Source organism: Odontesthes bonariensis, chromosome 8 (assembly GCF_027942865.1).
Source record: "Odontesthes bonariensis isolate fOdoBon6 chromosome 8, fOdoBon6.hap1, whole genome shotgun sequence".
Classification (NCBI taxonomy): domain Eukaryota; kingdom Metazoa; phylum Chordata; class Actinopteri; order Atheriniformes; family Atherinopsidae; genus Odontesthes; species Odontesthes bonariensis.
This window is the reverse complement of record NC_134513.1, coordinates 16,526,691-16,553,697: the sequence shown is the minus strand read 5'-3', so window position 1 is coordinate 16,553,697 and position 27,007 is coordinate 16,526,691. Positions and strand designations below refer to the sequence as shown.

The 27,007-nt window shown below is 40.1% G+C and overlaps 1 protein-coding gene across 1 annotated transcript; it reads right to left on the bottom strand.

The window, feature by feature from the left end:
- Positions 1–213: 213 nt before the first annotated feature.
- LOC142385817 (chloride anion exchanger-like) lies at positions 214–27,007 on the bottom strand. The gene is made up of 19 exons (XM_075472537.1): positions 26,877–27,007; positions 25,539–25,678; positions 25,041–25,151; positions 24,777–24,937; positions 21,637–21,801; positions 21,389–21,541; positions 21,019–21,101; positions 19,701–19,848; positions 19,491–19,604; positions 9,298–9,375; positions 9,106–9,201; positions 8,844–8,950; positions 5,532–5,601; positions 4,724–4,816; positions 4,487–4,582; positions 3,004–3,231; positions 2,867–2,921; positions 719–864; positions 214–616 (listed from the first exon to the last, which is right to left on the bottom strand). The coding sequence occupies exons 1-19, from the start codon at positions 27,005–27,007 to the stop codon at positions 539–541; spliced, it is 2,253 nt and encodes a 750-aa protein (XP_075328652.1). The 3' UTR covers positions 214–538.

The following is a 27,007-nucleotide window of genomic DNA, read 5'->3' as shown; positions in this document are numbered from 1 at the left end:
TAGCACAAAAATTGTCTAGAAATTCACTTATGTACAGTATAAAAACAATATCATGAGTACATACGATACAGCAAACAGCGTATACATAATGTTGAATCAAGATGCATCTCGTTATTCATTCTGTAAGTTAATATGCAATGTCATCAGAAAAACTTTTTTTTTTTCTGCTTTGTTTGCCTTTTCCTAGGCTATTTTCTCCCAGCAGTCATCATGTTCATATTCTGGCCAGGTTAAAACCTGGTTTCTCGATCTGGAACCTGCTGGAGGAGACAGAGCTCATGTCTTAAGCTGTTCTTGCTTTGAAGCTGGTGGAGGTGTAAGAAGTGCACTTTACACGTGCAGCACGTGTCTCTATCATATGATCAGGAAAGTTAACATCTCAGGTAGTAAAAAAGCACGTTTTATAGTTTGCGTATGATAGCCGATTTGTTTGGTCCTTGAACTATAAATCAATAAATTAAACAATTAAGTTAAGAATTTTCCAAACTGCAAACAGAAATATGACAAAGGTAGAAGCCTACAAGATAGTTATGTTGCTTCAAAACAAGATACCTACATTTCCATCTCTGATCCTCAAACTGCTACTGGGGTGGTGTATTGTGACCGTTGTGATTATCTGCAGAACAACATTAAGAGATTACCGCTCTGTGCATATCTACAGTAGGAGTATTTGGCATGTTGTGCCATGGCATAAAAAGTTAAGACTTGTCCTCTTTACCCTTTCATTGTCTAATTTATTTTCTGCAGGCTCCGGGTGTTTCTCCAGAATGTACAGCATGGCATCATGCAGTGTTAGGAAGAACATAGAGGACTGAACTTCATCATCAAAGAAGCTGCAGTTGTGGAGTTTCTCCAGAATGTAAGCTGCAAGTCAAAAGGAACCAAGTTAGTCACCAATTTGGTACAGTCACGCAGTTTGTTTTCTGATAACGCTTAAACAAAACATTTCCATCTTTTATGTTTTTATTTTTGTAACTTATATACTGCAAGTTTGATGCTCTTTAGATTTTAAACTGAGCTGAAAATCTGGAGGTTTTAACATGTAGTTTTGAGTGTTAAGCGGCGTATTTTAAAGTGATATTCAGGTGTTTTCTGTGGAAAAAACAAAGAAGACAGAAAGTCTGCGGATTAATCCTAAACATAAATGAGTGAGAAAATGACATTTATTTGCATCACAACTTCTGTGAATCAACTGACAGCGCTATGAGCTCTTTGTCACTTCTGTCAGATGTTCATATTGTTTTCAAATTCTAATTAGTAATCTAAAGCGGCACCCTAAAATAAAGCCCACCGATTGAAGAAGCAGATATGAAAACACCGGCTTACAGCTTGGAATTTTCATATTCAGTACTTTGCATTTGTAAATTCGGGAAATGTTTCTTCTTATGTTTGTGCTTTCATGCTTTTAAATGCTTCTTTTCCCCCCTGAGGGGCTATGTAATAATCTCTTGGCTGGAGAACAATTGTTTAAATAACAAAAAATTCAGCTCTATAACGAACAGTCACTTCTCCAGGTGGCTCACTATATTAATGTTCAGCCTCTGTACATAGTGTACATAAAATGGAGTGCAGTGATTTGCAAATCTTAAAAAACATTATGCAGTTCACAACAGGACATTTCACAATTCAAATGGTCAAAGTGAGACATTCTACTCACATGAAAAATACTTGCTCATCTTGAATTTGATTAGCTGGAGGGGTGGCAGTTCACCGCCTTGCCTCGGCCGCTGTGAATGGCTGCCCACTGTATATCCAGTGTATATGGTATCTGTCTCCATTAGTGTGTGACCCTGTGCATGCGCATGTGTGTGTTCAACAGGTGCCAACCTGGATGGGTTAAATGCGGAGGAGTAATTTCGTGTATTTCCTGTATCTACATGACAATAAATCTGATCTTAATCATAATCTTAGAGCAAATGCCTAAACTTTAGAGAGGTAGGGTCTTTCAGGAGAAAAGAAAAGAACTGCGTCTGCTAGTTGTGAAGCAATTTCAGAATATAGTTTGTTAACGTTAAATTGTGATGGGAGCAATGGAATAAAGGGATAGTTCGCCTCTTTTCACATGAAGCTGTATGACATCCCATATTAGCAATATCATTTATGAACATTGACTTACCCCCCGCTGCGTCCTGTGAGCCGAGTTCCAGCCTCATTTTGGCGTTGACGAAGGTATAAAACGCTTTATTTTCGGGACCCTAGCAAACTAGCCGGACTACCTTCGTCAACGCTAAAACGAGGCTGGAACTCGGCTCACAGGACGCAGCGGGGGGTAAGTCACTGTTCATAAATGATATTGCTAATATGGGATGTCATACAGCTTCATGTCAAAAGAGGCGAACTATCCCTTTAAGGACAGACCCAATCCTTTCATGGAACTCACTGCATGGGCTCAAGAACACTTCTAGAAAAAACTTTTTCACTGTGAACGCAGTTTGCCATCTGCTACTGCAGAAAAAAGCTCCCGCGTGCAAAGAAGCCGTCGCTGAGCATGATCAAGAAATGCGGCCATCTTCTCTGGGTCAAAGCTAATTCAAAATAGACTGAGGCCAAATGCAAAGCTGTTCTGTTGTCAAATTGATCATAATTTCAAAATAGATTCCTCGTCCTCCAGACTACAGAGGAGAGGGACCATCTGGCTTGGTATGGGCTAAGATTAATTCCTTGGATGTGCATTGGTGCGTATGGAACTTTTGCTCATTTTAACATCAATGCTAATATATCTACCTGTTTTAGAGAATTTTCCATGAATTCGTAAAATGTCTCACTTTGAAGGTCTCGCATGTTTTCTATGTTCTATTGTTAGGTGTATGCAACACACCTATCCAAATATGTAGTTTTAACTATAATCCTGCAGTTTCACACTTACGATCACAGTCCACAATGTAGACCTCGATTTCAACACGGATCAGCTCTTTCAGCAACTGCGAAGAATCAGAGATTATTCACTAAAAAAAGACTAAGTGAAGAGAATTGGTTCTAATGATAGTGTGAAGAATCACGCACTGTTTTGAGTCCCTTCAGAGCAGATATATCCAAGAAGGAGACAGCGGCAAAGTCCAGAACCAGGCTGTGGATCTCCACTCTGGGAACGTTGATGTTGTTGGGAAGCTCGCCATTCCAGTCAATACGGGCTGGAAGGTCTTTGAAGTCAACTGGCAGGTCCAGCCCCTCCATGTTGCTCTCATCGTCTGATGCCCGAATGGGTCCAAACGAGGTATTCAAGAAACCCCTCTGTAAAAGCAAAACATTGTTTTCTCACTTCAGAGAAAGTGCAGGCAAAACCAAACTGGCATAAAGTTTAAACCATTTCAGCCGAGAAAGCCAAAGTAAATGAATAAAGCTACAATTTATGCTGTGAAGAGGGAGTTGCATCACTTTGATTTTTGCCATTCACCAGAAGATAAAGTTACACTCTGACCATAGTAAATCTTGTATGAGACGTTGTATACATGTTGTAAACTAAACCCAAACTTTCTACAGCGCCACAGATCACAGGCTTGGTCATATCATATTCACACACTTACTTCCATCTCAGATAAGGGGAGAGGAACTTTGTACTATCTGCTATGAAATGACAACACACTCAGAGCAGACTAGCGATCATAATTTTCCAAAGTGAATTGATCCCAAGATATTTTCTGTTTTTCTCGTAATCTTCGTTTCACTTGTTTATATACATCAATTTCTACATTGTAGGCTTGTAATGCATTCCAAACAAACAAACAAAACAATAAGAATCTAATCATATAAATCGTGAATCAGTCCACGGAAAATGCAACATCGACGAAAAGGCCAAGTCTTTGTAAGGCAAACATAGAGGGGAAGAAGCTTTGCTCTTGTCTAGAGGCTTTGTCAACTTCTTTGGGCTAGAAGGCATCTGAGGTAGACCATCAAACTGTGGGAAGGTCAATTATGGTGAGACTGATCAGTATTACAGATCTGTTTAGAAAGAAGAAATGGACGCTGTGTGTTCTGGACCAAATATGTAATAATGGAGAAAAGTACATCAGCGCTGAGCATAAAAATTTTTTGGACCAACATATGCTGCTTTCCAGCAATGTCAATTAATGATTCAACAAGACAACGCAAACTGACATTCTGCACACATTACAAAGGCATAGCTGAGGAGGAAGAGGGTACGGGTACTGGACTGGTCTATCGGTTCCCAACAGCGAAAAATGCAAGTATCATGGTACTGTGGAACAACTTAAGATGTGTTTTCCAGGAAAAATGAGACAAAATAGGCCCGGGAAGTGTTGTAGCAACAGTGGCGACGGATAAAAGAGGAAAAGCTTTACCTTTCCTAACATTTTGGAATGTGGGATAGGCCTGACAATGTAATTAAGATGATCATAAAATAATATACAGCTGGATTTGAACAGAGCTTACTGACCAAAACAGGAAGAGATAACAATGAATTGAGGCATTTATTGGCTTGTAAAGGGGTTTGCAGGAGTTAAAATGTGTGTTGCGAGTCATTACTTACTGATGTCCACTTCAGGTCCCCCTTCTTCAGAAGTCTCTTGATGTTTCTCAGTGCTTTATTCCTCTTTTTCAACACTCGCAATGGATTAAACCCAAGCTGAGAAGACATGATTTGTTAAGTTCAATGCTGTCTATTTACAGTTTGACCTTGAAAGACAATTTTATTGTTGCCTGCTGTTTTTCTTTCTTCTTAACACATTCTTTATAGCATTTTTGATTATGCTCTGTTGAAACTTACAGCTTCCACTAGCTTGTTCCTGAAGAATTCTATGTTGGCAAAAAAGATTGGCGATGGGATCCTGAAGATCTTCACTCCATCTGGCTCATATATCTAGAAAGTCATGACCAAAATATTCAAATTATGTATGGTAGTAATGAACTATTCCTAGAACTATTCTCTTCTATATAAGATGCAAACATAAAACAAAGAGGGAGTGGAATACAGGTTGATTTGTTTTCTCAACAGGAGCTAAACAATACTTTAAGCATTTTTTATACATTTTATTATCTTCCTTCTACACATTTCATATTAATGAAATAGTAGTAACAGTCAAATTTAATCTGAAATTGTCAAAAGCAAAACATGAAACCTGGTGTTCCCTTTGATAACACAATAATACAAATGATGCAAGGAATTGTTCAACATTTTGGAGAGCTTACTTTAAGAAGCAAGAAAGACTTTTGTGAATACAAGACGATTAATACTGCTTTCATGTTTGTCCACTGAACAGATCGCTGCATTTAACTGAGTATTAGCTTAGCTTAGGTCAAATACAGGAAATGATCCCAGCTGGTTTCATCCAGTGTAACGAATGTCACGGAGAAACAACTCTGAAGTTCACTCCACAATATATCTTTTCAACTGAATTCTTATTGAAAGAAGTATAAAAATGATCATTCACCATTTAACAAAGTGTTACCCAATGGATGAGTTTAATAAAGCCTGCTGTACCAGACAAAATACTTGTTTTGACTCTCCGTCAAAACAGACCATTTTACATGCAAGGAAAAGACACCTGACCAGAAAAAACACTTAGCCAACTTACACTGACATAGTCCTTTCTGTCTTTGTAGATATCAGTTCCCTTAATGTTGGCCAGTAAGCTGCAGCGAGGGCTGAAATAAAAAACATGACAAAACTTTAACACTAGTGCCTTCAAATCTGGTTGCTAGCAATCTTGCAAGGCTGTGTTTTCTGCACTTTGAGCTAAATGCTAACATCAGTGCTAATATGCTCACAATTCAATTGCAACTGTTTTTGTGGAAGGTCTTCTATTTAAGATGTTAATTGTTGTAGTTTAGCATCTTAGGATGCTACATCTTGCAAAACTACTTTAAATACAAAGTGTATTTGGGGCAAACAGCAGTGTAATTAGTTTATGTTTATTATGCATGTAGCAGACGCTTTTATCCAAAGCGACTTACAAATGAGGATATAACATTTTAGCTAAATTCAAAGCTAACTTCAAAGCTACGTAGAAGTAAACCACGAGGTGACAGGGGTGTCAGTGTAGCAATAGAGTGCAGGCATAGAGGAAAGTACACAAAGATAAAGTGCAGTAGAGGGGGTAGGGAAGTACAGGATAAGTGCTAGGATAGGAGATGCTCTCTGAAGAGCTGGGTCTTCAAGAGTTTCTTGAACATAGACACTGTTCTTGTAGCACTTGGTAGGTCATTCCACCATCGTGGAGCTGGGTGGCGTGTTGGGTTAGATATGGCCTGATCTTTCTTATGTTTAGCAGTGTAAAGCGGCGCGATCAAGCAACGGAGGTAACATGATCTTTAAAGGTCATTTGGTCATCAATCATGACACACAAGTTTCTAGCTACCTTTGATGGAACAAGAGATAGGGATTCAGTTTGGATGGAGATGCTGTGGTGTATGGTGTATATACACCACCTCACTGGCCCAGTGAGGTGGTGTATATGGCAAAGAGAAGAGGTCCCAGTACTGAACCTTGGGGGACCCCTGTGGCGAGGTGGTGTGCTGCAGAAGTGTGACCAAGCCAGGATACTTTTAATGACCGACCAGTGAGGTATGATTCAGGCGCGCTGGAAGATATTTTCAGTAGGGGGGGCTGCCAGACATGTTAGACGCACCGTCGAAACAGTAACCTTGCATGCGCTCCAGAGGTATGTTTCAATAGAGAAATATGTCTTTGATGCATGAAAACAGTGTTTCCGCTGACGAGTCGTGCGCATTGTAAAATCCAACAAACAAGTTCTGTGCCTTTAAATCGGAATCTACAAACTGCAAACAGCACAAGAACTGCTGTCTGTAGTTCCATCTGCAGTGAGTCCAAAGAAGGAACAGTGGCTACTTTCAGACATGATTTCTCGCTGTATGACATGACCATTTCAAGGATTTTGTTTTGGATTGTATCCGACAACTAGTTGTCTCTGCGCAACATCCATTCCCGCACTTTAGGGAGTGAGAGCGTCCTCTCCAACATAAGATGCCAAAGGAGCCATCACGGTGAGTGTGCTCTCTTTGTAGTATGCCCTCGCGGCCCAGGAATTTGACTGTCCTGAATAAAAGTTCCAACACTGTCCTCGCAGTATTCTACTCTCGAGCTGCTAAATCAGAGAGTGTAGCATTGATTGGAGTGGACTTTAGTGTTGCTAACGCGCACTGTGAATTTGAATGCAGATCCGACAACTCATGTTGAGTGAGCTTTTTTCTTGCTTTTTCCCAGTTGCAAAATCCCTCCTTTAAAAGGGTACTGTGACCGTGGGAGTTAAGGTGCACTAATCCTTTCGACTCTGCTTGACTACAGATAAAACAAAGAACACAGTCTCTTTCGGTAAGATAATGCAACCATTTCCATCTGTCTAACCAGCCACGCTGGAATGATCTTTCAAAAGTCTCACTTCCGAATCTCCTTCCATGGAATTTTATGTTGGGCTGAAAGGGCTTCTCATCATTGGCACCTGGTGCCCTGGTTGTGCCAGCCTGAGCCTGGGCAGAGGTGATGCTATGCTGCCCCTTCTCACTATCATCGCTGCGGCTCTCTTCCGGGACTCGGAGATTCGCAGGGTTGACAGGGTTAGCTGCTAGTAGAGTGGGTTCACTTGCAGTGTCATCGCTGTTGTTGTCATCCTTGTAATTCTCGGTAAGAGTAGTCCCATCCATATCATTAGATTTTCTTTTTCTTGAAACAGCATTACTTTGAAAAAAAATCGGAAATTTGCTTTTTTTGCTAGCCATCTTCGCTTGAAAGTGTCTGCTGACAAAGGAGCGTCAACAAAAACTTGAAAATTTAAAAGTGTAAATGTATTCTTTCACACATCACAACAACTCAAATCAAACCCATTCCACACAGAATAAATATGTTTTATGTTTTTTTTGTTTTTTTTTTTACTGTAAGATGTTAGATTTCAGCCACTCCAGCAGAGGGAGGCAGAGTGTGCTCTCCCTGTGATCCCCATGCTCGTGAGTATGGACGGTGTCAAATGCAGAAGATAAGTCGAGCAGGATAAGTACTGAGGACTTAGCTGTCAATCTGGCTTCTTTTAAGGCTTCTGTCACAGCCAACAGAGCTGTTTCAGTTGAGCAGGAAGTGAGGAATAAATACATAAATAGTTTTTTTCTCTGAGCAGGTATCCCTGGCCTGGTGTTATGGTACTTGCTGGCCCCTCTTTCCTGTCCTCTCTACCCCCAAACAGTCGTGGCAGATGGCTACACTTCTTCCTGTTTAAAGGGAGTTTTTCTCTCCACTGTCGCCTCATACAGAATAAAGATGGAGGATTGAATTGATGAGAACAACTGATTTGATCCATTGGATTCCTTAGCTAGTCACCTTGAATTGGCATGATATGAATTGGACTAATTTGGATTATAATACATTTTTATTTAATTTTATTGGAATAAATTGCATTGAATTAGATTATAATTGGAATAAATTGGATGTTTTTAAACTATCTTTAGATTACTTTTTTTTTTATTGGTGCAACATAAAATAAAAATAAATTTAACTGAATTAAATTAACCATGGAAGCAATAAAGTGATCACCAGAGGTATTGCATTTTATCTTTTCAGAACTAATTGACGAACTGTCTACTGGTAATTTATCAAACAGTTCAACATATAACTCGAAAACAACAAATATATACAGTATTTTTATTTCATGTATTATTATTAGGGCTTAACCACAGTCATTCAGTATGTCTGCTGGGGTAAATGAACATTTTAATTTATGCCTAATTAGAAGAAAAGCTAACCGTCTCTGGCAATTACCACTTATGTGTACTGACAGCAGATCAAGATTTACTGTATAAGAATATGATGAGCTTAAACATAAAAAAAAAAGTAATGGTACAAAATGTCTTGTCGCATGTGGATAGAGTCAGATACTCACAATTGAACCCTGAGGACAACACTGAGCAGCTCCACACCAAGTCCCACGGCCAGTCCTAGATCGAGCCCCAGCAAGACGGCTGAAATACAGGTGACCAACCACACTGCCTGGACATGTTGAGAAACAATTTTTTTTCATAAGTGGCAGTGTGCTTTTTTATCAGCTAGATTACACCAAAATTAACACAGTAAATCCACGAGTGTAGAGTTTTCGGTCTTTTGAAATGTCAGTTATAATATGCTCATGTCGTATGAAGTCTTACACAATCTGGTTTGTCCCTCCTCCAGAGGTATGGGACATCTCTGAACTGCATCAGCATCCCCTTCAGATTGACAATCACCACAGCACCCAGCACAGACTGATGAAATAAATGATTAAAATCAGCTTTTTTTTTTTTTTTGTAAACATTGCCGTAATATTGGCAGGGACTAAAGTTGATCTGAAGTTTGCATACCTTCGGTAGTGGCTCTAGAAGAAAACCAATAGCCAAGGTTACAATCATCACTATGATAGCTGAGAGTAAACCAGCCACCTGAAAATAGGAGAGGAGGTATGGAACTGTGAAAACTACAGACATGTCACAATCAAATACATTATGTGGCAATTCCTAACAAATATAACTACTCGCTGTTTCTGTGATATCTCGTGCCACCTGTGTATCACACTTTTGTGCATTCATTACATTCATTAGACAGTTGCTATGCATAGATTCAGATAGGGTTCATATCTTGAATTGAATGATGTTGCTAACACAAGCCCATTTCCTGCTCATTTCTGTTTCCACAAAATTAGTTTAGTGTCAAAATAGCCAAAAAAAAAGCCAATTGTTCAATTATTGTTCATCATACATAGTAGTTTAAAGGATAAGACCGGTTTTTTGACATTGGGCCCTTGATTTCACATTATAGCATGATGTTCTACTCACCCCTGCTTGTTGTTTGTCATTTGGAGCTGTTCCGAAGATATTCGCGAGGCGTCTGGCTGCTCTCTTGAGATATTCGGCCATGAAACGGTTTCCTATGGGCAAGCTCATACAGGCACAAACTATGCTGTTTATAATTTATTAATTACTCTACACTAGAACTGATAACGTGGAGGTGCGTCGCTTACTTAAAAAAATCCGGGTTATTGTAATTTTGATTTTTTTGTCGTAAAGTGGGTGTTACTGACGTCATCGTTGTGCTACTGCCACAGGCAGCCCACAGACCTGCTGCCTATTTATTCATTCGGCTAAAATTCAAAATTAGTAACCCGGATTTTTTTAAGTAAGCGACGCACCTCCACGTTATCAGTGCTGGTGTAGAGTAATTAATAAATTATAAACAGCATAGTTTGTGCCTGTATGAACTTGCCCATAGGAAACCGTTTCATGGCCGAATATCTCAAGAGAGCAGCCAGACGCCTCGCGAATATCTTCGGAACAGCTCCAAATGACAAACAACAAGCAGGGGTGAGTAGAACATCATGTTATAATGTGAAATCAAGGGCCCAATGTCAAAAAACCGGTCTTATCCTTTAAGGTGAGCTTAAGTTTTACAACCTAAATACATATTATACATATATACATATCATACCAATAGTATGTCTTATCTGCAAAAATGATTACACTAGCAGTTGAAAATAATTTCCAAACAGAAAGGTACTGCAGAAAGGTACTAAAATAGCCAATACTTAATCATTCAGACATAGGTTACTTTGATGTAAACATTCCTCAGTTAATGGAATGGAACCTGCCACAGACAAGGGCACCATGTCATCTGAGCTGGTAGGAATTTAGAGCAACATTATAATTGAATTGAATCCTTTTGATAGATTTTTGTTAGGTAGAATGTCAACATTATACATGTTTTTAGTTAAAATGTGTTGAGAGAAAAAAAAGGAGGACTTTACAGCTGTAAATCAGAGTCAGTGGCTGATCTTAATTTGGTCATTTATTTTTCTATGTAGGTCCAACTGACCAATGGCAATACATATGGGAGATATAAAGGAGAATTAATAGGAAAAAGCCAAAGCTGTAGTTGTTGCAGGTCTGAAAGTTTGAAAGTATTTGTCTAAATGAATTGTGACTATTTTAAATCCCGTTTCATGAGCTTGCTAATGTGCACATGCTCGGATGTTTAGTCTTGCAATTTGTAATGTAGCATGCAGTTTACGCCAGCCCATGCGCATAATTTGCACGGGGGTTACGGGGGTCATGACCCCCTCAAAAATCAGATCCAGCTAATATAACCCCCCCAATATCATCAAATCAAATCATCAAAAAATATCATAAAATTCTGAATGAATAACTTTTATTTGTTTTCTTTATTCATTCACTTCATTTCAAGATAGTATCATGTTTTAAATAATCTGTAATGTAACCCCCCCCCCCCACCCAAACCGACTACTTGGTATTACCCAACCCAATTTCTCTACCGAAAGTTTGTTTATGCGCAGCCGCTGGACCTGGTGAGTGGTGCCAGAGGGTGCCAGGGATCACTGTGTGGAACCAATGTCACTGAACTGTATCTTAAGTTGCTGTTTGCTCCAAAACAGTCACACTTTTTTGGGGTTTGTTGTGCTAAGAGGTGGATTAACGAGAGTTAAATTGATGGAAAAGGGCTGTGACGGCTGCTCAGAAAGTTCACAAAGCTAGCACGAAAATCTTGAATGTTGTCTTGCATTTACCAAGATGTTCACCTCATGTGTTCCTTATACATGATCCTGCAAGGCGAAACCAGTCGCTTTGGTAAAATTTACAAAACTAAGTTATTGTGGTCACATGAACGGCCATAAACTAAGTTTCCAACGATATTTATATTGAGGCTATTGCTATCGCTAAGATAACTGCATCCAAAGTTGGCATGGTTCTCCTGTCAGGATAATGCTAGAAGAGAAGAAAATCACCTTTTTAAGCGGCGTTGACAACTGGAATGACTGCTAATGTGTTAAATCTTCACCGGGCTTAACAGTCAAAACATATGTTTTTCCGTGAAATTTGTTCAACCCGCCCAGTTTTCCAGTCGTTTCAGTAATATATTGTGATCCACTGTATCAAATGCAGCACTGAGATCTAGTAGAACTAAGACTGACATTTTTCCACCGTCTGTATTCAGACATATGTTGTTAAAGATTGTCCTTTTTCAGCAGAGGTTTGATTACAGCTTTTTTTTAGTGGCTCTGGAAACACACCCGACATTAAAGACAAGTTCACCATCAGTAACAGGTCTGACTCCTTTAATAATAAAGGACAGTGGAGAGAGACAGGAAGCAGGGGGCAGAGAGAGGGGGAACAACATGCAGCAAAGGGCTGTCTGATGCGGGACTCAAACCGGGGCCAGCTGCAGTGAGGACTATAGCCTCTTGTACATGGGGCGCCTGCTCAACCCACTACGCCACGGACCACCCCAACTAGGGCGCATTTCGATCAAAATTATGAATGTCCAAGATCAAAACCGATTCAGCACAATACAATGGCCAGGGTACTAATATTATGCGTAAATTATGTTTGATCTGAAGTGGAAACACTTAAAATCTTTTTGGCCTGTTAAAACTGCTATTGTCAAGTTGACTCCAAACATAAAAGATGATCAAATGATGGCGGGTTAAAGTTGAATTTTTGACAACATAGAATAGAATATATATATCATATAATAAGGTAACTGTCTTTTAGAAGCAGATCACAAGGTCCACAAGGCTTCCACTTAGGCACAACGTGTTCACACTGTAGCAGTCACAGTGCCGTGTGGATTAAGAGTTTTCAAACTTTGAGAAAACCAACATTCCTGTGGGGGATGTTTACGTATGTGGATATAAACCAGATCTTCATTTTCTTTCCACAAAGGAAAAAGAGACAGAAACTGCCTAATTTACGTTAACCTTCTACCCTCTTAAGAGCTTTTGGGAGTGAAAAAAAAATAAGCAACAGACACTTGCAATAAAAATTGGGATAGACTCTAACGAACAAAGAACTCACTCTTGGAAAAGTGGGACACTTACTATCTTATCTGGACCATAACTCGAAAGTTGACACTTTAACACCCCTTTTCACCAGCAAACCGACCAGATGGCTACATACGAACTGAGAAGACTTCATAAGACTCACTTTTAGTCGAATCTTAAAACTATATTAAATGTGTTTGATAACCGTGTACAATTTCTTTCAGGTTTCCAGCTTGATCACAAGACGCATATAGAGACAATTTGTACGGTTCTGGCTTAAATATTGACGAAGAAACAAACTTGTTGGAAAATGCCCAACCTGCCTGATGGAACCACATTGCCCCCTAGTGGTCTGCAGTGTTGATTAGTTAAACATTTAAATCCCAGAGGACTCAGTAAAATGGACAATATATGCAACTATTAACTTCTAGCGATGTCCCTTCGGTATCTATTTGGTATTTGTTTGGTGTCCCCATTGTTAACACAGAAAATTAACATTGTGTGGTTCACTATTCATATGTCACGATTTCATAGATATTCATCTGAATTTTGAAAGTCATAATTGTCTTTATCATGTGTGTTATTTTGATGTCTTTATATTACAAGTCTATGTTATATCTTTAATCTGCATATCTTAACAAGATGTGGTGTTTTAGAATCACCGAGACAAATGTTCTATGAGATGGGAGTAATGGAGAAATAAGAGTTTTCTTTGTCTAAATCCAGAAATCCCCATATAGCACAGATCACCTTACACAGACATGCACACAGTTCAAGCATGTCATTGGCTGAAAAAGTAGTGTAAGCCCCGCCTCCGAGTCAAAACCCGGAACCCGCGAAAAACACTGGCTCTCTCTAGTTCTCTCGTTGGCTGGCTCGCTTCAGGCGTCTGCTCTCTTGCTTCTTGCCTCTTGTTCCAGAAGGGTTCCAACCCAGAGTTTCAGAAGGAGATTTGAGCAGAGAACAGCTGCTCAGAGAGTTTTGGAGATGGTTTAAGCAGAAGAGAAGAGCTCACCAGAGTTTGGGAGTTTTCCATAATCTCAGGAGAGAACGGAAGGACGTGTGGATAACGATGCAGCAGACGACCGGAGGAGACCCTCCAGAACCCAGTGAGACCCCGGAGACGAGAAAGAAAGACCCGAACAAAGAAACAGATTGAAATACTCTGAAGATGCACGTTTTACGTGTTTTTGTTCGTCCCTCGCCATCCACGTCCTTCTACGTCGCACGTCCTAACCTCCGCTGTTTCACGCCATCATCACCTTTTCCTACCAAGAAAGCCAACTCCAAGCAACCTTTTATTAATCTTCTGTGAACTTAAGTTCACTTCATCAAAGAAGCAACTGAGAAGTCCGCTAAAGTCAGCCACCACAGCCAGGAAGGCCCAGAGAGCGGAAGAGAAATCCCCTCGGACCCCGCGTGGCCGCTGCCGTGTTCCGAACCGACTGAACAGAACTTCAGCACAGTAAGACCGACCCGTTTTCACCTTAAAGTGGGTTTGATGGATGTCTCGAGGCTTTCACAGAATGATAAATTAATCCGAAATGTCAGTATTTAGCATCAAATAGTCAGCCAACCGAAACTATTTGAATAAATCCAGTATCTCTCCATTCCCATATTTTATTTTCCATTCACTAAGTGTTTTATATAATCACCCATATTCCATGCATCTCCTGTTTGTTTAAAGGTTCATGTCTAAGATCATATCATTGTAATAAACAGTTCATATATCTATATATATGTTATAATCACAGATTGTGTCGTATGCTTTCTTTACGTAATGTCTGTCCAACCAAACGAGAACTTCACGAAAGTAGCGAGATATGAGACTGAATATTAATTGATTATTAATTGAAAGATTAATTTAACACCAGGATCGTAAGATTTCGAACAGTTTTCCTACCTGACTGTGACTTAAACTAAGTTAAACCCTAGGTAGGTGGTGCCCTGAATTCGAGGTAAGGTTTATTTGAGACTGTAAGAACATCTCATAAATCCTTATATTTAATACGTATATAAATACCCGGTAATGCTACAACACTCTTTAGGAATTTGTTTTATGAGAGATTGTTCAATGAATAAATTGGATTACAGTGTGACATAACAGACATGTCTTTGAGGCTTGAAGGCAAAAGTAGTGACCTGATTTTCGGCCATCTGAAATTTGGGAAGGTACCACTGTGGTCCACTATATGTCTGCAACCAGGTACTTTTGGCTTCACTCACACGTTCTTATAACAAGGACAGAGAGGGACAAAATTTGGTTCTCTTTTAGAACGTTGCTTCAGTTAATTTAGGCGGGCATTTAACTATGCACGTCTTAAGGTCCTGCTACAGCATCTTTAATGGGGTTGAGGCCTGGATGTTGAGCCGTTGCAACATCTTTATTATTTTATTTCTCGGGCTCTGAGAAGCTCAGGGAGGGGTCTCCTGCTGGTGCCCAGAGTCAGGACTAAACAAGGTGAGGCTGCGTTTCAGTTTTATGCCCCTAAAATTTGGAACAGTCTTCCAGAAGATGTGAGACAGGCCTCAACTCTGACAATAGCCGCTTTCGGACTTTAGGAACCTTTGGCAGTTCTAATAACCTTTTAATCCGCGGGGCCGTTTTCTCCCGTGTTCGGACATACAGCAACTTGGGGCTTTCTCCCTTAGTTCCTATAACTATTTAGCTCCTTCTCCGAGGTCGGGTCTTTTCATGGTTCTATAGAACTAATCTAAGGGAGGTGTGTGGTGGTCGGTAGCTACGCCCCATGTAATTCCATCATGGCTGAAATGTCTCCTCATATGACACAGACACAACCAGCGGGTGTTTAATAAGTCAACTTACACTGGTCTCATTTGTCTGCACCGCTCTGCTCTCCTTTCTTCCTTGAAATAAAAAAGTATCGTCTCCTGACTCTCTCTGTGAGCTTTTCCAGCCTCGATATTAGACGCCTGATGTGATTGTCCATGATTAATATCACCATCATGCAGACCATAAACACGATGGCCTCCCCGCTCTCCATATTAGCTTCTTGGTGGTGTTTTTTCTACTCTCCTTACTTTTACCGTTTTATTTTGTGTTTGAATGTAGCGCTAAACGGCTAACGCTAACACGTCACTGAAGCAGATGGCTGCGCGCGGCGCATCAGTCCCTATCAGGTCCCGACTCATGTGCGAATGCAGACTGAAACAGTTCCGCTGGGGAAGGATAGTTATCAGAACGAAATTTGAGGAGGGTAGTTCTGATAACTACTTTCTTAGAACTGTCTGTCCGAAAGCGGCTAATGTTTAAATCCAGGCTGAAAACAGTTCTATTTAGCTGCGCATATGACAATTTCTGATATGATAATTTCTTTCTTTTATTTTTTTTGTTCCTTTTTAATGGTTTTATTGCCTTCTTGTGATTTTATGTAGCTGTAAAGTGCTTTGAATTGCCCTGTGTATGAATTGTGCTCTATAAATAAAATTGCCTTCCCTTAATTTAGGCGGGCATTTAATTATGCACATCTTAAGGTCCTGCTACAGCATCTTTAATGGGGTTGAGGCCTGGATGTTGAGCCATTGCAACATCTTGATTATTTTATTTCCAGCCATTCTGCTGTAGATTTTCTGCTGTAACTCGGATCGTCCTGTTCAAGAGCTGATTTCTTCCAAGCGTTAGTTCTCACAGATGGCCTCACATTTGACTTGAAAATACTTTGATATACCATCGAGGAGTTCATGGTTGACTCTGTGACTTCATGATGCCCAAGACCAGTGGCTTTAAAATAATCCCAAATCAATACCGTTCTATAGCCATTGTTTAACATTTGGAATGAGTTGTTTGTGCTAATATATGATTAACTTGCTGGGACATCCATCAATCCATCCATCCATTTTCTATACCCGCTGAATCTGTCGGTCGGGTCGCGGGGGGGCTGGAGGCTATCCCAGCGGTCGCTGGGACATCCGCTCTTGGGAAAATTGGCAATGGTCTTCAATGTTTTCCACTTGTAAATAATATTTCTCCCAGTAAAATCATGCATTCAAAATAGCTGATTCATTCTGTTTCCTTTTTTGGTATCCTGTTAACACACATCGGAATACTCCACACCGGGCAAAATGCCAAAAACGTCTGCCTTTACAGAGGTCATTACAGTCGTTGATGATTAGTTAATCAAAGGAACTATATCAGCAGACTTGGCAGCACATAGGCTGCTACTCACTATGTTATTTCCTGTGGAAGGGTGTGTCTGAGGGTGTGTTTAGTTTTTCACTCACTGCCTCTGGAATTTGATTGAATTTCTTTTAGATTAATTACGTCATAGTGTAATACTACATTTGCCTCTTTATAATTAATTGGTCACCAGGCTTTCCAATAACCAGGCATGCAAACTTGCCACCTTTCGGCGAAATTCGCCGTTTTGAAATCAAAATGGGTCATTGTTCTGAATCGCATAGATCCGAGGAGAAAAAAAAATTGGGGGGGGGGGGGGGGGTTGAGCATGTCAACTAGCGAGTGAAACTGTGAACCTCAAAACTACACTAGACCTATCACCGCCGCTCTCTTGTCGTGACAACAAATGACTGACAAGAGTGGCGTGTGAGGGCGAACCCCTATTCCCCCCCCCCCCCGGACCCCACACGGTGGAAATTGCGACAAGGACAGGTAGGGATTAATGTTTACAGTTGTTAACTTCTGAAGCTAAAATGCTACAATTTGACTGATGTCCTGAAATAGTCTTCATAACGAATTGTGTCGTTAGATCAATTAATGTGCTTTTAATAGTGTCTTTAATACAAGTGTCAGCTAAATGTCTTGATAACAGACTTGAAATAGTCTACAATTCCTCGATATTTCACCGCCTCACAGAACGCTGTTTGTGTTAGTGCTACTCGAGGTAACTGTAGAGTGGCTAACTAGCGCCTTCCACACAAGTTCAGGGCTTTGCTAATACTTTTAGCCAATGTCAATGGAGACCTTAATTGTCGCCGGACTTGGCTTTTTAACGAGGTATGCCCCTTCATAATACCCTCCGATAATCACGGAAAGGGAACATTTTGCCCATTTGAGGAGGTCGTTTCATTCGTCGTGAGTTTATCAATGCAGAGTCCGGAGAGCTCTGCCACAGGTCGTATTTGAGAGTGTGACCCCCATCCCCTCGCTGTTCGCCCACACCCCCGTTGATGATGACAGCCTACAGGTGCACTCGTGTTCATCCAGTATGATGCACCATCAATCGAAGTTAAAAGGGGCACAATGTAGAATTACGTAGTGCTCGTGGCATGCATGTTTCAAAACTTACACTGTCATGAAAAAATGCCGTTTAACTAAGCTTGCCGCGAGAATGTTTTTCATGTTAGAGTGCCAGCTGTCGATACAAATTTGTCTCTGGCGGTACGTCAAGTGAATTGCTGATATAAGTTTTTCCCGTGGAGCTCGTTTGGCTCGGCATGGCAAACGTTCACTTTCATGGTTTAATGACAGCGGACCGCGAAAGTGGTCGGGAGAGTTATCGTTCACTTACTAATGACATACCGGTAGGCTATTACTAAGCATAGGCTGTCTTGGGGCAGTAATTAATTAAACTTTTAATCCTACATACTTGTAGTATTCCTTTAAGGACCATGGGACTAACTTTTTCGTTAAATTTAATGTAATTAAATGTATGATACTACAGTTAAATGCTTTTGAAGACCTGTGATGTTATATGTCAAACACATAGGCTAATAGTACAGTAAATGCAATTGATAGGCCTACTGTACCTATAAATTCATCTTTTATGCTGCACAGCTGTTCTCTACTTAATGCAAATGGGACATACTGTATATTTTATAATATATATTTTGTATAATTTACAACTTAATGCGTCTCATGTTTTGATTTCAGGATGAGAGATTTAGGAGTGGAGGATGCTCTTTGTATTAGTTAGTTATTTTGTAGTGTATTTATTAATTCAATAGTTGCACTTATAACACAAACTACGAAATCCACTTTTCCGCGCGTGCCGTGTGTCCGTGTACCCTTGTCACCTTTTTCACCCCTGACCAGTTTGCATGCCTGAATAACTGTTGCTCACCAGTTCCTATACACATTTTTGTGTTACCCAGGCTCCGCCCTCGCAGTGACGCAACACCTTCGGCTCTGCTACACTTACTCAGGCCAACTGCTCATTCAGGTGGATTCGAGTTCCCGAAAAAATGGGAACTCCACCCACTTTGTCGGGAAGCAATCAACTTTGAGCAGCGCCAACCAAGGCGGGTTCAAGGTAGTGACGTGGTTGAACTGCCACTCAACCCATGGATTGTACACGGAAGCACTTCATTCAATATCAACATGGAGCAGCGTCAAGCTTTTGACACTGCTGTAGATGCTGTAATGAAAGTGTTCGACGGGAGATTCTCGTTAAAAATCGAGCAAAGAACAGCCCTTGAATCGTTTCTTGACAGGAAAGACGTTTCGTCTTGCTCCCTACTGGCTTTGGTAAGAGTTTAATCTACCAGTTAGCCCCGCTGGTAGCTAAATCATACGTCAGAGGAAAGAGTGGTGTGATTGGCTTAAGCTTAGGCACAGCCTTTTCTGGCCACAACCAGTAGCAACCCGAGGGAGGCGGGTTGACCAGGCCATTTCGAATTGTATTCGTTATGGTCTTGGTCAGACCAGAATCTCGAAGAGATTTGAAAGTCTATGTTAATCAGGCTATTTTTGTGTAGCATGCGTCAGCCGCTGAGGGAATTATGAAACTATAAAATATATAAGTTTACCTGTGTTTTTCCCCCTGTGCTTTCCTGCACTGCACTCCTGGAAAGAGCCGTACTCGCGGCAAAAGACTTGAAGGAAGCTCCAAAGATGTTGCTGACTCCAAAGGCTATCAGCTCCTATAGCCAGGATAGAAAGCAAACACGGCTTACTATTACTTAATTACACACAAGTCCTTTACAAAGCTGTAGCTTTTATGCCAATGTTGTACATACCTGGTTCCCATCTATTGTGTAATCATGTTTTATAGAATAAACTTTTGCCACTGAAAACGCCACAGCAAAACCCACAATAGCAATTGGAAATGCTTCCACTGCTGTGTCCTGGAATATATGCAAGTCTGGGGCCATTGGTGGTTCGTATCTGAAGTGGTAAAAAAAATCTGTCAGGATGATGTATATGTACACATCTTTGATATTAAACGTGGATATTTTTTTTTATATGTAAAGTAGCATTTCAAACAATATTTGTCGTTATATGAGCGCCAAAAGTCATACATACATAATCTCTTTTTTTTGCCAATCGGGGACAATGCAAAAGGCTGTAAAAAATACCACATAATACAACCAAATAAAGTTGGAAAACACCTTTCATTTGTAGTTGTGTTTGTATCCATCGAGCAAGGCGAGATCTAATATTCTCACCCCTTTATTCTATCCGCACCAATTTCAAGGGCAGAATTTGCATCTTCAGCTGCTATATGCATCACTTAACCTAGTTGCTGACATTTCTCTTCCTAAATGTTGGTAGTGCAAAATAGGTTTATTAGAAGTTTTCCACTGACATGGTTGCCTGATAAAAACGAGTATGACCAAAAGAGTGAAACAAAACAAAAACAAAAAAACTATTTAAATTTGAATTTGTATTGATTGAATTAAACCAATTGCTTTAAAGTAATTTACCTTTTAATTTAAAGGAACAATTTGTAACAACTACTATTTAATGGAATAACAACCATCTTAAATTCAGCGCTCCAAAAAAACTATCAATATTTCCATCTGCGTTATCTAAAGACATTTCATCATCATTAATTTCTGTCACTTTTCTTCCTTTCTGCCTGTCCTGAATTTGCTGTGCCCACTCGTGTTTTCGTTTCTATCATGGGGTTTCGCTTCTTTGACACATCGCTGCCCATTCTTACACATTGCATGCACTGTTTACCCTCTAACTTTGGAAGAAACCAGCATCCACAACCACTAATTCCTCCAATTTTGTCAACTTTGGTGGTTGGTGGAATAGATGGTTCATCCTATGGTCATAAAACCGTTACATTTTCTCAGCATCACTTTATTGTCACAGATTTCTTTTGTCATTTATAAACTCTGCAACTTTAGTAAAAGCGCTTGATTACCAAATCATAAAACAGTTATACAAAGAAAATGCTATATAGATATAGATTGTCGTGAGTAATGATTCAGGAAAATAAACGACGAATGAGAATAGTAGCAGTGATTCTATTACAGCAGAGAAGGAAAACAAAAACTGGAGTTTGTGGTTTCTGGACTTTCAAGTGCAGTTTTTTTAACATCTTACCCTTTTGGAATGTAGCCAACAACATCAATGCCATATCTTGTCTTGAAGTCGAATGCATATGAGACTCCACATGCAATAACAGTCTGGGGAAGATATGGCATATTTGACTCAGTAACTTCTGAAATGTCTTTCCCAGAATCACTTGATTAATTTCAAAATGAATCGACTGACTGCTGCTTTACAAATGGTACACTGTGTCTGTAGATTGATAAGAAAAGCTATCTTTCCAGTGCCATAAATGATCTCATGTCTCTTGTGCTCACAGTCATAAAACGTAAATGTGTGTTATCAGTCTAACTGTTTATAAGGCATCACCGCCTCGTGCTGTGAAAATCATGTTGTTGGGATCATGTTGCACAATGCTGCTCACCATGATAACTTCTATTGGAATGGGCACAGGTAGCTTGGATTTGAATCTGTCATTTAGTTCTTTCACAATGAACACTACCACAATGATCACCAGGGAAATCACCACGGCACACACATTAGAAGAGGTGATCTTGTTAAATATTATCTCCAGCGTCTGAAAAACAAAACAGGAGTACAAAAGATAAACCACCTCCAACCTCTGCTGTGATAGGCTGAGATAATGAGATAAGTAAGTTGTTCTATGTTTACATAGATGATGGAAAGGGGTCCACTGATGCCTGGAACTTCCAGCCCCAGCACAAACTTTAACTGGGAAACCAGGATGTGGATGGCGGCTGCTGTGGTGAAGCCAGAGATCAGAGTATCTGACAGGTACATGACAACAAACCCCACCTGTAGGACTCCCATTGCCAGCTGGAAGACAAGGAGGTCACAATGACCAAAATGATTCATGCTTTATTATTCAGTCATCAATGGAAACAAAAGGGTAAGAGAATAAAACCATTAAAAAAAACACAACTGAACGTGAATAGCAGCTTATCTTTCTAACCCATTTTTACAGTGCACATCCTTTTGATATAGCCAATTGTAAAGTACATGAGTTTATTTTTTCAACAGCAGTTTACATTGATTTTCTTTTCACTTTTAATTCCAGTGATCCTCTCCGTTTTGTTTTTTTAAACCTGCAAAGAAGCTTTCAACCAAAGAAACAATGATAACATTGCTAACTGATTTAAAAATGCTTTTACATTCATCTGCCTGTGATGCCACCAGTGTGTTGACGGTTTATGACTATACTATGGCATATGATCTGTGTACCGAGAAATATTTAGCCTAGTATGGCCAAGTTTTATTTGAACACAATTCAAACTGTTAAATAAAACAGTGTTATGCAGGGTAAAATCATGAAATGAAAACCCCAGATTACAGTGATAACTGTGGAAACTTTTGCTTTTAGCTAGCCTAACCAGATATATTGCTTAGTTCATCTCGGTTTTCTGTGTGCTGTGCCTTTGTATTCTGTATTCCCGTGTTATTTCCTTGGTCTGCTCCTCGCTTTTTCCCTGTGCCTTCCTGGATTTAGTTGGACCGTTACCACACTTGCACTTTGTTTCGCTTCCCCTGTATAAATATTCCCTGTATTCCTTTGTTTGGTGCAGGGCCCTTGTCATTGAAACCACAGCACTTCTTGTTAGTTTCAATGAATCTATTGCTCTTTTTCACCTGCATGTGTCCCACTTGTGAGCCTACGTTTTATGTCTTACCTAAGCTACACAAAATATTTTCTTCTGCCCCATATCTGAGTTTCTTTGCCATTTATTACCATATCATTGCTGTTGTCGGTCAATAAAACACCTAGACCTTGATTCTAAGTTCCTAACTTTCTAACTTCTTTCGTTTTGAGATAACCCTCTTTTCACTTTGTCCAAGATCTGCTGCCACTGCTCATGCTGCCAGCCCTTGTTACCTGCCTGACGGCTCTCAGTCTGCCTGCCACGTTCAGCCTTCAATTTCCCAGAAGAATCCTTACCTGCTCTCTGTTCCCCTCCATCTGTAACAGCAGATTGCTGGTTGACTTTGTTCTTTTGTTTTCATGTGTGTGTGTGTGTGTTTTGGTCTACTTTTGTGATTTAAGATGTCTTATTTGAATCTAAATTGAACCACCCCTACACACACACAACAGGACCAACTACCAGATTGAGACAGTAATAAACTGGGAACCCCTATTTAAGGAAATAAGTACTGTATTTGTCAAAGGTGCCTGATTGCTTTAATTTAAAGAGAGTATTATATGGTCAAATGTATGTGCGGTAGTGCACTTTTGCTTGACAAAATGTGGAACAAACTTGTTAATTAGGAGTTGTGACCTAATATGAACTTCCAAGGAAGGACTGAACAACTTGACTACTTATTTTCTTTCAAATGTCTTCTGTTGTTGATTTTGATGGACTGCTAGAGGGAAACAAGCACAAAATGTTGAACCGGCTTAAAGGGATAGTTCGCCTCTTTTGACATGAAGCTGTATGACATCCCATATTAGCAATATCTCGTTTTGGCGTTGACGAAGGTAGTCCAGCTACTTTGCTAGGGTCCCGAAAATAAAGCGTCTTGCTTCTCAAAACAATATGCGTTCAAAAGAGTAATACATTTGCATCACAAAATCGTCCCTCCAGAAAAAGTCAGACCTCACATCGCTTGGCGCTATTTTTGCCTCCCTTCATATCAATGCGTACAGCCACCTAGCGATAGCCGCACCTGTTACAGTGTTTACTGCTCGGAAGCAGGGGAGTGCTCGTTCTGCACTTCGGTCTGCACAGTTTACACAGCCCGTAGTGATATGAAGGGAGAGAGAAATAGGGCCAAGCAATTGTGAGGTCTGACTTTTTCTGGAGGTACGATTTTGTGATGCAAATGTATTACTCTTTTGAACGCATATTGTTTTGAGAAGCAAGACGCTTTATTTTCGGGACCCTAGCCAACTAGCCGGACTACCTTCGCCAATGCAAAAACGAGGCTGGAACTCGGCTCACAGGACGCAGCGGGGGGTAACAAAATGTTCATTAATGATATTGCTAATATGGGATGTCATCCAGCTTTATGTCAAAAGAGGCGAACTATCCCTTTAAGACAGCAAGCTTCCCTCACCGGGCAAAACCTGACTACGCATGCTCTGACCTAATTTTCTCATAGATCGAGGGGACTGCTGAGGAGAGGTCTGCTACTGGGGGTGGGGGGGCAGGGGCTGTAGAGCTGAAACTGGCAACTTGTACATCTGGAGAACACCATCATCACTGAAAGGTATAAAGAGATTTTAGAGCAACATGTATTCCAATCCAGGTGAAAGTTACTAAACCGCATAGTGTATAACCGAAGAGGGTGTTAGACTGGCCTGCTTGCACTCCGGATCTTCACCAAGCGAAAACATCAGGCACAAAGGCCGCTGCAATCTGACAGCTCGAGTCTTATATCAGGAAAGAATGGGGCACGATTCCTCACCCAAAGATCCAGTAGCTGGTCTCCTCAGTTCCCACACTTTTACAGAGTCTAGTTAAAGGGGAAGTTTTTGTTTTTTTTAAACCTGGACCTTATTTCTGGCATAAAATAAGTTCACCTGCCCACCAATAACAGTTTGGTGAAAGTCGGCGTCCTTCGGAAGATATTTAGATTACTAGATATCTGCAAATATCCATATAACGGGAGTGAACAGGGCATAGACAATACAGCCTCTAAATAAGGCATTATCTGTCTTTATTTCACCAATGCTTTAAGCCGAATGAATTAATACTATTGCACTGTTAGCTCATAGCTGCTGTGTTGTTGTTATCCGGGGCTATCGGGGGGGCTTTCCCCTGTTGGTTCATTTATTTGAAGAATTGAGGATTTCTAACCTGCATGATACCGGCAAGGAAGCTCACAGAGGAGGCCACTAACACTCTCTGCTCATCTCTTGTCAAGCCTTCAAACCCTGTGATGTTGGCGGGTGGCCCTTCATCTGGGACAAGCCTGGTGACCACTGAACCAATCATCAGACACAAGACCGGGAACGGACCTTCAGAGATAGAGATAAAAGTTACTTAACTGCTAGCTTTTTGAGAGATGATACAACGGAGACATGGAATGTCTCAACGGAGACACTAAAATGTTGGCCTTACCCACTGAAATGTGCCTGGAGGTACCAAGGAAAAAGTAGATGACAAATGGGAAGAAGGCAGAGAAGAGTCCATACCAGGGTGGCAGAGAGGCCAGCAAACAGTAGGCTAGACCTGCAACACAAAACGCACAAAGACCACTTGTAAAGTCAAACAGTAAAGTTACAACCCGGGGGATTTTCTGTTGCTGTTCTGTTTTTTAAACCATCTGTTGCTAAATCTTTTACCTAAATTTAGTGACAAAACAAACATTATTGTTTGACCCCGTTGTGAACTTCCTTGCCAATATCACGTGGGTTTGGTAACCTCACCACTAGATGGGATGTATGAGGGTGAGTAGGGTGGTTAAACATTTACAAAAAATCTTTACAGGGATATGTGTGCATGTGTTTGTGATGGTTCTGGGTATTTCCGGCTCTGACCATAAAGTGAGCATTGTTACAGTTTTTACAAAACAATCTGGTTTTCAATGAGATGGTGTAAACGTGCTGCTGAGTTTACCTTGCAGGACAGCCACCAGTCCTGTGCTGATACCAGAGACGATGTCGGAGAGCAGCCACTCTTTGATTCGATAGATTTTCATCCAGCCTATGATCGGCAGAAAGGAGACGGCCGCGTTCTTGGCTCGTTTGGTGTCGCATCTAAAATTAAATGCAACTAGATGATATTTCACAGAAATCCTGGTAGGGATCACTATAAATTCTAGATGAAAAAGACTAAGCTTATATGTTTTAAAAAAAAGAAGTTGATTGATTTTTTTTGCTCCATTCTATTTCAATATAATCTTAGTACAAAGTATAATAACTACAATGCTTTTTTTGAGCAGTGCTTGTTGAAGCCACTTTATAGATTCTAAATCACTTGAAGAACATCACTTTCACTCGGCTTTATTCACTAAATATTTGCACTGTAAACTGTAGATTATGACTACAAACAAAATACATGATGATTTAAGCATTGCACATTACATTAAATAAAACTAACCAACAGGATAAAGAGAGACTAAATTAGTTTCACCTTAACAATTGCAACCATAAAACATCGCTACTTCTTGTGATAACATTACACAATAGTAGTTTCGATGCACATTAAGTAAGAAGAGAAACAATTGAAAAAATAACATGGGGCTGCAGGGGTAAAACTAATCCTGAAAATCCAGGAACTATCTTCAAAATAAAGAATTTAAATACACGAGCAAAATTAAGTAGCATGTGAATCACAAGCCAGTTTTATGAAGAAAACTACCTTATCCATCGGAATAAAAAATGTAAGGGTCAACGACTGAGTGCAAAGACATAAAAGTAAGACGAGTTCATGTAAAAAAAAAAAAACTCTGGATATCACTGAACAACTCAGTCTCATTAACCACCGAAAGGCCGTACAAACAAATTGCTTCAAGCCTTTTCTGTGCCATAAAGTCTTCAAGATATCCATAAAGATATGCACCTAAGATTAAGACATCTCATATGTTTATGATATTTTGATTAATTTTCAGTCTGGGACGCTTCATCAGATTTAAATCATAACTGAGTCAGATTACCAAAATATCATAAAACCTAACCTTCATCTTAAACCTTAATTGGAACTATAAACTTGAGATACAAGTCTCTACAGAGACTAAAAGCTGCTTCTTGTATGTAAAATACACAAACCACTTGATGAGAATACATTGCACGTTGTGTTTTCTTTGGCTAGTGCAGTTAATTTGACCAAATCTCCTCTGAATTCAATTGATTTCAATGCTTCGAGATTCACTCGAGAGTTATTTTTTCAGTGATCATGAGTCAGAAACTACACAGAATACAAAACTAGAAATCAAAATTGTTGCATGTTCCTTACTTGAAGGACTGTTTAATGTGGTCCAGCATGGTTTTGTGGTGCCTGTAGATCTTCTCGTGCTCCTCAGCGAAGGACTCCTCTGAGTATAGCGACCTGGCCACCACATACTGCTTCGCTCCTGGTCGCATCAT